The sequence below is a fragment of the Gracilinanus agilis genome, chromosome 5 (genome assembly GCF_016433145.1).
Source record: "Gracilinanus agilis isolate LMUSP501 chromosome 5, AgileGrace, whole genome shotgun sequence".
Classification (NCBI taxonomy): domain Eukaryota; kingdom Metazoa; phylum Chordata; class Mammalia; order Didelphimorphia; family Didelphidae; genus Gracilinanus; species Gracilinanus agilis.
The window spans coordinates 192,633,619-192,646,300 of NC_058134.1; the positions used below are offsets into that span (position 1 = coordinate 192,633,619).

General features: G+C 33.1%; 1 protein-coding gene across 2 annotated transcripts in view; it reads left to right on the plus strand.

Moving 5' to 3' along the window:
• The window catches only part of EPS8 (epidermal growth factor receptor pathway substrate 8), a 108,384-nt gene that overhangs the window by 18,373 nt on the left and 77,329 nt on the right, over window positions 1–12,682 (plus strand). For both annotated transcript variants that reach the window (XM_044678798.1, XM_044678799.1), the window contains exons 4-5: window positions 9,882–9,949; window positions 11,024–11,185. In XM_044678798.1, coding sequence (XP_044534733.1) covers window positions 9,882–9,949; window positions 11,024–11,185 — 230 coding nt within the window. The remainder of the gene's footprint in view (window positions 1–9,881; window positions 9,950–11,023; window positions 11,186–12,682) is intronic.

A 12,682-nucleotide genomic window follows, 5' to 3' on the forward strand; every position in this document is an offset into this window, starting at 1 on the left:
CAGTTCTGGGATCATAGAATAAGAAAGATGGCTAATAATATGGAAAGTACAGAGCAAAAAAACTAGGACTCTGGAGGGGTTTGAGTCCATATCATAAGTGCATTAGTAGAAAAATGGGAGATGTTTTCCTTGGAGAGAAAGAGTATTAGGGTAGATAGAGGGACTATTAGCTTTGTGTAGGAAGACGAAGGCTGTCCTGTAGAAGGAAGGTAAGGTAAGTTCTGTTTGAACACAAAAAGCATAGCCAGGAATAATGGGAAGAAGTTCTAAGAAGACAAATTTAGACTGAATGTACTAAAATTAAAGCTCTACAAAAGTAGAACTAGTTATGATAACTGATTATTTCCCCCTCCTTTAAGAAGACGCTGAACATATATCTTTTGGATACATTATAGTGGACATTCTCTTCAAGTGGCCCTTAATTGGCTGTTCTATAAACGAATTTTATTTTAATGAGAAGTGAAAATTCAAACATTATTTCCAAATAGGGGGGAACGTATATTTAAAGATCGCTTAGGAGTTTTTGCCTATTTGGAAATAGAACAGGCTGTTAATCAGATTGAAATTGGGAAATGCCTAATCCCTTTAAAATTGTATACTTTAGATTCCTCTGGGATTTACTTTTTATGTTTGAAACTATGGAAACTTTGTTTTCTTAATTGAAAACATGCTGGCGTGTATCAAGTAACATATTAATCATGTTTATGTAGGATATCTGTGGCTGTTTTTTTATTCCATGTTGACCACTCATATCACCTATGAACCTTTCAAACACCACTGCCATTATATGTGTGTAAATACGGATGTATATCCATTGCATAAATAGAAACTATTTTGACATTAACTTAAATAGAACATAATTCAGAAAGTAAACATGGGTTAAAACAACATACAATAGGGCATCCTGGCAAGATGGCTTAGTGCTTGTGACTAAGCCTATTTGCTCATCTCTACATCATCTCTTAAAAACAGTAACAGATGTGCCAGAGTGAGTAAAAGAACAACAAAAAGAAGAAAAGTATTCCAGAAAAACTGGCATAGAAACCAAAGAAATGACTAAGCATAAAAGAGATCCTGATAACAATAAATAAATACTGTGAGAGTAAAAGAAATGAGTAAAAATCTTCGGAGGGGAAGTACAAAACTGCAAAATCACAACAATATCAACTATATGTTCAGAATAGAAGGAAAATACAAAAACCTCATGATAATTGAGTAACATATTATGAGATATAGAGTTTGATGTGACATATGCAGATAGGGTCCTAAGTGTAAAGGGGGAAAAAAAGATGAATATGAGACTTGTCAACTTGGAATAGTTAGCCAAAATGTGTAATAAATCTGGATATTCTACATGGAATAGGATGGTCCAAATGGAATATGCAGATTCTGTAATGGGAGAAAAAAGAACAGAAAAATTTTAAGATAGTACACCTGGAGAAATATTTTCTATCTATTAACCAATGAAGTTAACCAAGAAGGCAGAGTCTGGCAAGGTGGTATGACAGTTTTTGGTCTCCTTCAGGAAATTTTTAGAAAATCTGAATATCAGTCTAGGAATTCATACAGGAAAATTTCCTTTAGGGATTAGAAATGGAAGGCAAAATTCAGATTGATATGTAACCCCATGGAAAGAAACTGTACTTTGGCATAGAGGAGAAACTCTTCTAGGATGCAATTCAAATATTAAAAAAATTTGTTTGAATCACATAATATTAACAAATGAAGGCAAAAAATGGAAGATAATTCCTGTAATATGGGATACTGAAAAATCAAGGGAAATTGGCTTTGTTCCTCTCCATTTTCTATTCTGAAAAATTGAGTATATTTCCTTATGAAAAAGGATGGTTCTAAAGTAATATCAGACTTTCATTCTTCCTAAGAGGAGTTGGGAAGCTGGAGAGCTGAACAGTGCTTTTGACAAGCAAAGTGCCCTCTTGTAGATAATTAACAAAGTAAACATATGAGAGAGAGGGAGCAGGGTACGGAATGAGTGAAGGCAAAGATGACTTATTCTTTACCTGCTGTATAGAAGAATTTTTTTTTCTCTTGAAGTCCTACCTTGTAAGAATCATTTAGAGAACAAAGGCACAGTTGAGGCAAAATATCATAAAGGAGAACTGAGTGGAGTAGAACTAGCACATTTGGAAGAGGGGAGGGGAGAGGCAGGTAAGTTAATTGTTTAAGTAAATGAGGCATCAGATGAAGATCAAACAAATTAAATAGGTTTGGGAAGGAAAGGGTGATTTCAAACCATACACATTTTGTTAGGCTAAAACTTGTAAGAAAAGAGTTTATCAGTAAACGTTGGCTCTTTTGATTGATTGCTCCTTTTCCTAGATGTGCATTCATCAACCCTTAATTTAATTGTATTTTCTAGAATGCTTCCTGGAGTCAAAGTCAAACTCATAGATCTGTACTTTACAGATTCAATTTTCTTCCCTTTTTTGAAAATAGAAACAATATTTATCATTGTCCAGTTCTTCGTTATTTCCATTTTCCACAGGCTTTCAAAAGATTTCTTAAATGATTCAGTAATCATATCTTCCTGTTACTTTGATATCCTAGGACACAAGGGTCACCCAGGAGACCTGCAGATTACATGCAGCCCATGACACTCCCTCCCCACTATAAATGGAACCAGATAAAAATATAATTGGAAAATATTTAACAAAAAATTTTAATATAATAAAATGCAGATAATGTTAATGTAATTTTCTAAGTGAATATGTGACACATAGGGATTCTTATGTATAGTTTAGTGTTCCTTTTTCAATCTAACACTACTGTTTTAGGACATAATTTATCTGGATCATTTGACCTTCCAGGCCACCCTTAAAGACCCTCAGACTTTGTAATAATACTCTGTCACTGCACCTGCAGACCACAAGGTTGTCCTCTGGTTTGAATACTCATTTGTGTTTATTCTTTCAATTAGATTAGATTATGAACTATGAACCCTCATTTATATTTATCTCAGTTGACATGTGAGCTCTTTGAAAGCAACAATTATTTTACTTTTTTATTTATATTCAGGCCTCATTCCACTGTGCCAAACTTTCTCCCCAATGTGACATCTTAATCAGATTCCATCCTAGTGCAAAGTTCTCCAGCCTATTCACTTTTACTGAGCCTACATTCAAATTGAATTCCAAATAACTTTAGACACCTTCTCTGTATAAAGATGGTTTAAGTGGGCACCCTTATATTATCAATACTTATTTTTTGCAAAACAAATGGCATAAAATATATCCATGAAATATATAATTAGAAAAGGAATGTAGGCTCCTAATGAATGCTTTTTCATTAATTTGTTCATCAAAGGAAACTAGAAGCTCTCATTATCTGCTTGCATGTTATGGACACCAATTCTGTATTAGATATTCTTTATCTTTTCCAATCCAAAAATTATTCTCCATAGTAAAGAAAACAAAGTCAAATAATAATCCAAGGCATTTATCTTCTCTCTCTCTCTCTCTTCCATCAGTGGTCATTAACCTATCCAACTTGAGCACTGATCATTTTTGTTGAACTTTTCCCAATATAGCTTAATTTTTTAAACATTTCATTTTTATTGTTCTTCCTCAATATTTTTTTATACCTTCATAATTTCATCATTAAAAGATCATTTCCCTCTTGAACTGACTTCCCCAGTAGAAATTTAGTTCACAATACTCTTTCTCTAAGGAAGAGAAAGAAGATGATTTTCTGGGATCACTATATTGCAGAGAATAAGTGGCTTTGTAATTCCTTTCTTAGGATGTTATTTTCCTCTTTAACATGTTGAATTTCCTTTTTTTAAGGGAACTATTTTCTTCAGTGAGCAAGTTTTTGCTCTAAGCTGTTGAATTTTTTTCTCACTTTCTTTTGTAATTTTTCATCTAAGTGTCTTTTTATTTGTATTTCTATATATATTAGAAGTCTTCCCAAGGGTTCATTTTGGTCTTGACATCCTTTCACATTTTTCTTTGAGGCTTCACACATTTTTATTTTTGTATTGTTATCCTCTTCTGAGCTTGTATTTTGGTTATCTCTCTTGTGGAAGTATTTTTCTAGCATTGGGCTTTTTCTCTGTCTTTTGTTCATTTTGGGATTGTTTTATCTCTTGATTTTGTCTATATGCTGAAGCTTAGCTCTGTTCTGGGATAGAGGGAGTATTTATACACAATGCCTGTGATCAACTCAGCTGTCTTAGTCTCAGATTAAGCATCTGAAGAGGCAGGCTGGTTGGCCTTAGTGTGTGTGTAGGTTTGCAAATTGTTCAATTCAGCTGGTTCGAGTTGGGTTTTGCCCAATCCCACCATGCTCAGACCCTATTAGACTGAGTTCCTCCACCTCTGCTTGTGCTGGGTTATACCTAGCCTCTGTTCCAGCTGGACTGTCCTGGGCTGCTTTTCTCCCACTGTTGCTTGTTCTAGATTGTATTGGTTTCTACTCTTACCCTTCTGAGGCTGAACCAGACCAGCTGTGTTCTTTCTCCTGCTTTTTTGGGCTGAATTGCTTTCAAGATCTGCTGAGGCTTGCTCAGCATTCTCTTCTTATACACCCAGTGAGATGCATATTCCTTGCTGTCTCTTCCTGTTGTTCTGGGCCTGAGCACAGCTTCACTTCCTTCTTCTATTGATGCTACCATTCTAGTATTTTCTTTTGAGGAATTTTTGCTTTTCTTTGGTTATTTTTGGAGGGTGGTTGGCAGACTTTGATTGTTTCATACTTTACCTACTTGGCCTGATCTCTTCAGTTTTCTACTCATTTCAGTTCCAGATTTTTCTGAAATCATCCTGTTCATTACATCTAATAGCATGCTAGTAGTCCATTGTTTCTAATGTATGTACATTATATAATACTGTGTGTTAAGTATACTTTTCTGATGTTCTTCCTTAAATAAATGACTTTTCCCAATAGATAATATCAGATACCTATTTTTACCACTCATTAAGCTCTGGCCCAATCTCTATTCAATTTTCATTGTTTAATATTTCTCTTATATGTCTATTATTCCTTTGTTTTAAAAACCAAGAACAAACACAACTTCCAACCTTTTTGTACCACCATTTCATTAGAGACACATTTTACGTGTTTGATTCTTAAATGTTTAAATATTTGAGCTTTCATTTTTATGAGAAATACATATCTCCAGTGAAATGCTGGAGAAATAATTATCTGTGACCTTAATATTAGAAAGCAGACAAATGTTAAGTTTGCTACCCAAAGTTTTAAATCGGAGTAAGCAGAATAATAGTGGTATCCATGATTGTAATACAGAAATTTGGAAGAGGAATTGGTTTGGGAGTAGCTAGATAGCACAGTGCTTAGAGAGTCAGGCTTGAAATGGGGAGGAACTGGATTCAATTCCGGTCTCAGATACTTTCTAGTTGTGAGACCATGGGCAAGTCACTTAATTCTACCTGCCTACCCATTATAGCTCTAAGAGAGGAAGTAGAGTATTTTTTTTTTTAAAGAGGAAGGGTTTTGGAGAAGAAATAAGTTTCAGTTTTGTTGTTGTTGTTGTTTTTTTGGGTTTTGGGGGTTTTTTAAACCCTTAACTTCTCTGTCTTGGCTCCTTGGTGGAAGAGTGGTAAGGGTAGACAATAGGGGTCAAGTGACTTGCCCAGGGTCACACAACTGGGAAGTGTCTGAGGCCGGATTTGAGCCTAGGACTTCCTGTCTCTAGGCCTGACTCTCAATACACTGACTGTACCAGCTGCCCCCAAGTTTCAGTTTTGAATAATTTGAGTTTCAGATTTCTCTAGAATATCTTTTCTGAAATCTCCAATAGCCAGTTGGTGATAGATGACATTACTATTAGTTCCAGGAAGCAAGAGGCTTTGCGATGATCAGGGCTTGATATAGTTTATATAATGTCATCTCTTAATTAAAATATTTGGAAATATAGAAATAGAAAATAGATGATAAATAGAAAAATAAATGAACATCCACCATTACTGTGAAATAGTTAAAACACACACACATTCCTATTCACGAATGATGTGTTTTGAAAGTACCAAATATACCAAAATACTTTCATATGCCAAATTTGCATATGAAAGAATATTTTCCTACTTTGTAAATGAGCTTATTTACATTTCAAAATTATTTTACATATACATGGATAGCTTTTCATAACTGACTACTTTCCTCCTCAAGTTCATTCAATGCCTTTCATTCTTAATGTTCTTAAATCCTACTACATTTCACATAATTTGCAAGGTCTCAGAAATGAATGCTTACTAGATATACCCTAAATATGTACCCACGTAACCTAAAAGAGCAAAAGGAAATTACAATCTAAAGCTAAATGCATCTATAAGATCCCCTAATTCTACTCCAACCAATTTAGAGACATATTTTACCCTTTGCCAATTGATTATAAGAATCTGGAAATTTTATAATTAATTGATTCAGTTGGTTTTTAGCGAATCCTTTAACCTTGATCCTTCACTCTTAATGTTTGGAAGAGACAGCAGTTGAAACAAGTGGTCTGAATCAATTAAAGCTAATGAAGACATTAGACAGAGTAAAAGGGATCTTCAAGGACTTAAATTTTGGAGATTCTCAGGACAGGTACATAATTAATATTCACAATTTTACCCATTTGTGCCCATTTAGTTCTGAAAGAGAAATGCCCTTTTTTTTTGTAAGTACCCCTTTCAGGAGGTCAGATTACCTTTTGCACTTGTTTCTAGAATCAGAATAATTGGAAAAATGGATCCTATTTTAAGATTATTAGTGATACGATAAACCTTTTTACTTGTTTTTATACATTTTATCATATCCTGCCATCTTAGGCCTTCCTAATTTCACACAAGCAAAAATTATAGAAATGATATCCCTAATGATAACTGACATTTCCATAACATTTTTTAATATTTGCAAAGAACTATGCATGGATTATCTCATTTGAGCCTAAATGACAATCTTGTGAGGTAGATACCATACGTCTTTTTAATCCATAATTTACAGACCTGGAACCTCATGAACCCAGCACTTAAGTGACTGGTTCATGATCACACATGTTGCTATAGAAAGTGTTGGAGGCAGAAATCTAATCTAGGTCTTCTTGACTCAAATTTAGCATTTTATGTAGATTAAGAAAGGAAATCTTAGAAGAGCTCATTTTATATCTTCATTTGGGATATCAGGGTAATATCAGTGTTGTTATATGATTATTTAAAATATAAATTTTGTGTTTCTGTGAAGTATGTATTTCACTAAATTATGAATCTTGTATGAATGTTGGTATAGCTCAATCTTCATGTAGAAACAATTGAAAGAACTACGTTATTTCTCGTTTAGAATTATTATTGCATTATAATGGTAACTGTGAAAACAAAATGTATTCCTTGTTGGTGTTCTGTTTATTATATTTAGGGATCACATGTGTGTAAGACATATTTAATGAGCAAATTATCCTATCACTGCCATACTCTAATGACATCATGGTAACCACTGCCATTCGGTCATCCCCAGTTCTGCCCCAAGGACACACACAGCTAACTGGCTGAATATTCTAGGGTGACATTGCTGAGAGGGACCAGTTAGATTGGACTGAGGCATCATCAGGGTGGACCAAAGAGTGGATGAATTGATCCTGGAATAGTCATTGTTATCAGAAGTACATTCATCAGAAAAGTCCCTGGATCACCGGACAGTATTTCAAACAGAGGATTGTAGCATTTCTCTCTCTTCATGTAATTCTAATGAGCAATGTCTCATAATGGAGTCCAAGCTAAAATCAGAACACAATCTTTGTTACCTTTTGTTACAGTATGTGAGATCTTAATTGTACAATGAATTGTGACATTTTGGAATGAAAATATGAAATTTTGGATGTTGAACAGGCATTTGTTTTTAATTACCTTGTTTTATCAGGGCAAGATGGATTATACTTCTTCAGATCATCATCCAAACAAAAAAAGAAAGGTAGCCAACACTGAACTTTGTGGTGTGTCTCTTCTTACAAGCATTTTATATGCTGCAAAAGCAAAAATAGAATAAGTAATCATATAAATAAATAGTATTTGAGGCAATCAGTTTATCCATGTACAGAATCTGTGAAATTTAAATCATGACCATTGTTTCATCCTAAATGTATCGTATAGTTTGCAAAGATTGAAGGGAGTTCTTTTCTGTATTTGAAAAAGCAATTACAGTGTAGAAATCAATTAATTTACAATAGTTATTTGGAACCAGAAGATCTGAATTTAAATCCTGCTGCCTGTACCACTCTTGCTGTGTGACCTTGGGCAAATTTGGTATTTGATGGCCCTATGCCTCAGTTTCTTACCTGTAAAATGAGAGGGTTTATTTAGATAACCTCTAAGGTGCCTAAGAGTTCCAAATCCATTATCCTATATTTGTTCTTAATGCTGAAATAACATTTTAGGTTTGTTTTCCATTCTAAATATTCATGTTCTGAATATGTATCACTTTGATCATTTTGTACTCATTTACATTTATTCCCAACATAACTTTTCAACTTCATTTACCACGGGTATTGCTAATTATTATAGCTAGCATTTATATAGCACTTTAATGTTTAAAACGTGCTTTGCAAATATCTCATTTTACCTTGAAAAGATAGGTCTCTTAGCTCATATGTTTGGGGCAACTATGTTGGGCCATATTAACCAGAGCACTGGCCCTGGAATCAGGAAGACCTAAGTTCATATCCAACCTCATATATTTACTTAGCTGTGTGACCCTGGGCACTTAAGTCACTTAATCTTTTTATGCTTCAGTTTTCTTCATTTGTAAAATGGGATTAATAACTATTTCAATCTAATCAATATATCTATATCATCTAATCTGTATCTAACTAATAACTGTATCTACCTCACAGGTTATTGGAAAGATCAATTAAGATTTTTTTTTTTTTTTTTGTAAAGCACTTAGGACAGGACAGTACCTGGCACATACTAAGTGCTATATAAATGTTAGCTATCACCCATCATCATCATCATCATCGTCATCATCATCATTATCACTTGAGAAAAGAATGTGATATTCTTTCATTCTTGCCTATAATCATAATGTAGTTTATATTTTTAAAAATGTTTTAAAGTCTTAGAATATGATAAATTAATCAGTTCAAAATGAGAAATATGGCAGTTGGAGATGTTTACCAATCTTTAGATCATTTGCTCTTAATAAATAATTAGTACTAAATATCCACTTAGTACTTTTATTTAGTGACATTTTTGATTTTGCAGCATTATATAACAAAGAACCAGAGGTGCCTATTTGCTTTTTAAGTAGTTTAGAACAGTTATTTTCTATTTCTCTTGTTTTCTGGATTTTCTTAACTGAGTTTATTTTTGCCATCCTTAAGTAACTTACTTTTGAATAGTCTGTGTGTCTATTGAATATTTAATGAGATGCAACAATTTAATCACATTTTAAACTTCTATTATCTAGCCTATATTTTGGAACTTTAGGAAGAAATGGTTTGTAGTGCTTTTTAAAAACATTGTGATCATTTTGCTTGATTCATGTACCATTATATGATGTTTTTGAGTCCTAGTTCACTTATGATTTTAACGTAAAGATAGAAAAAATGTCAAATCAGCCTGTATCCTTCTGTAAACATGTAGCTCTGTAAAATCTTTAGATTGAATTGGTTTTGGTATACTTTAAAATATCATTAACCCATTGAATCCTGAACAGTTGTCATAGGTCCCTAAGTCTTATATAGTACAATTAATTGCTTTTTCATGGCTCCAAGATTTTATGTAAATAACACGTGTCTTCAGCTACACAAATACAATGGTGACTTGTCATCTATTGTATTTATATGTGAATCAGACTTGTCTTAGAGATGATCTTGTGATATGAACCATAGACTGAGAGTGAATAAATAATAGCTTTTTCATTTCTTTCAGAACAACGAAAGAATTATGCCCGAGACAGCATCAGTAGCATGTCAGATATTACACAGTATCGTGTTGAAGTAAGATGTTTTCCTTCCTTCACCCTATATTATCCTTTCTCTTGACATGAAAGTAACTGGTCAGTCCAATGTATTTCAGTGAAGAATGAATGTAAAGCATAGATCCATTATCACCATCAGCCCTTATTCTGTATATCTCTTAACAAATATTCTTTATGTTTTTGTATTATAGAATATTCTTGAAATTAAACCAATTGTTTAGATTCCCATCATAGTAGAAAAACTTAAAAAGAAGATATGGCTGATTTATTTTTTTCTGTATATTCTCAAATGTTAGCATCTTCATCTTCCCTCTTAACTTAAATGTCGGAAGAATTTTTTTTTTGCCAGCAAGTGACTTCTATTCAACTAACTGGAGCTGATACTCCTATTCTCATGCCTCCCTGATGATGGCAATCCATAATGTTGAAGCTAGCAATGGAACTTTTTGTCATTGAATATTTAATTGTAGAGACAGTATTTAAAAAATTGCAGAAAGTCTGCCTCGGCTTTCTGGGGGAGATGGGGATTCACATACTGATCTTGGCACCTAATGGCTGTGGGAACATAGACAAGTGACTCTCCTCTGTGTCCCATGGCAACAATTTAAACTATAAGTTACAGAAAAGTTGCTGATTCACATTGCCATAGGAAAGTTCCACAACTTCCCTACACCAATGAAATCACAAGTCTAGGGCTCAAAAAAAGTGTATTTGAAAAAAAGAAAATGTACTAATTCTTTAAAAAAGGAAGTTGGAATGTTTTGTTCAGATGTAATATTGATAAAGTAAATCCACAATATACTGTGGCAAATTATTGTATGGTATTAGAAATATAATGAGGCAAACTATTTCCCTTAACTAAAAATTAATATAACATACTTATTGGAACAAATAGGTGCTATTGTATGCATCCTTTGATAAATAGCAGTGTAAAATATTCTAGATTAGTGAGATTTCAAATGTTAGAGCCAGAACTATACTGTCCTTTTTACATGTTTCTCTACTGTATTAGCTTTATGCTATCAATTTGTTTTGGAAAATGATAATGTTATGTTGTGTTTGGTAACTTCTTAATTTATATCCCAATTTTCAGCACTTGACTACTTTTGTTTTGGATCGTAAAGAGGCTATGATAACAGTAGAAGATGGAATAAGAAAGCTGAAATTGCTTGATGCCAAGGGCAAAGTGTGGACTCAGGATATGATTCTCCAAGTTGATGACAGAGCTGTGAGTTTGATTGATTTGGAGTCAAAGGTGAGTTTTGTAAATTACAACTCTATCATTATTCTAAATCTGTGGTAAATCAATCAGGTCAGATTTGCTATAGAATGGAAAAAATGTTAATTATTGAAAGATTTAATAATTCAAACAGGGAGAGATAACATATAAAATGGACTGTTTTAGCCAAATGAAATTATTTAAAATAAATACTTTGTTTTAAATATAAATTGTTACTAAGAAAATTCCTTTTTGCTCCTCATACAAGGAATGCCCTCCCTCCCTTTTTCTGCTTATTAACTTCTCCAGTTTCTTTCAAGTCCCACCAAGTAGCCTACCTTCTCCTAGAAGTCTTTCCTAATGCCTCTTCTTTCTAGTAGTCAATCCATTTTTTATGTCCTATTTATCCTATATGTAGCTTGATTGTAGGCCATTGTTTGTATCTTCTATTTCCCTTTAGAGTGTGAGCTCTTTGAAAGCAGATGCTGTCTTTTTTTTTTTTTAATCTCTTACACTTAATTTAGAGTTCTTTAATAAATGTTTATTGACCAACTAGGGGTAGAGATTTTTTTGCTGCTCAAAGGAGGAATCTTGTGTATTAAAACAGTTTACCCTATTATTAGAATTTTTTTGCTTTTGCTTTAATAACATTTTTTATTATGAATTTTTAAAATAACAATAAATGTGAACATTTCAATTTACAAAGAATAACAAAAAAGAGGTAGTATATGAAACTGAACTTCTGTGTACATTGGAGTTTGACTTCACTATATAAATCTCAGAGGATTTTTTAACATATGAAGCAAATTTAACATGGTAGTTTCATCACTATCCTTTGCATACTTTCAGCCCTTCTAAAGTTCCTTCCACAGGCATCTATTTATTTTTTAAAATGATTCCTCAGTGATCTTTTTTTTTGTTCCTTTTCTTTAGCAAGAGTATTCTTACTATCATACTTTTTATTCTATCATGGGTAAAACAATGGCCCAATATTTGAATCAGAAAACTTTATTATTTGGCTTACTTTTATGTTTGGTATTGTGTAAATGGAATTAGTTCATCTTCATTCATTGCTGGACTCTAGCAGTCAGAAATAATGTCATCCCACCCTACTTAGTGGGAAGGGGAAGATTAGTTACCCACACGTGACAATAAATTCCTGGCAACCATACCTTAAATATATCTAATTTCCCCTCTTACAGTACCAAAGAGCAATAGTGTTTTAATTATCAGTATTGCTCGTTATTAAATCTTGAAGTGATATTTGATAATGAAGTGTCATATATTTAAATAAAATCACAAGTTTCTGTGTAGTTTTTTAATATATAGTTGAATATAGCTTTACTGGATGCCCATATACAGAGGGTGTCACCTTAGTTATTTCCTGATAAATGCAATATTCTCTTTGTTACCATAATGTTGAAAAACTGGCTAATTTATTAAGCTTTTCAAATTTTTGTATACTTCTCTTTTGTGAAAGTTATTGCAGACTCCCATAATCTCAGGTTTCTTTAACCTTATCCTTTGAAGATG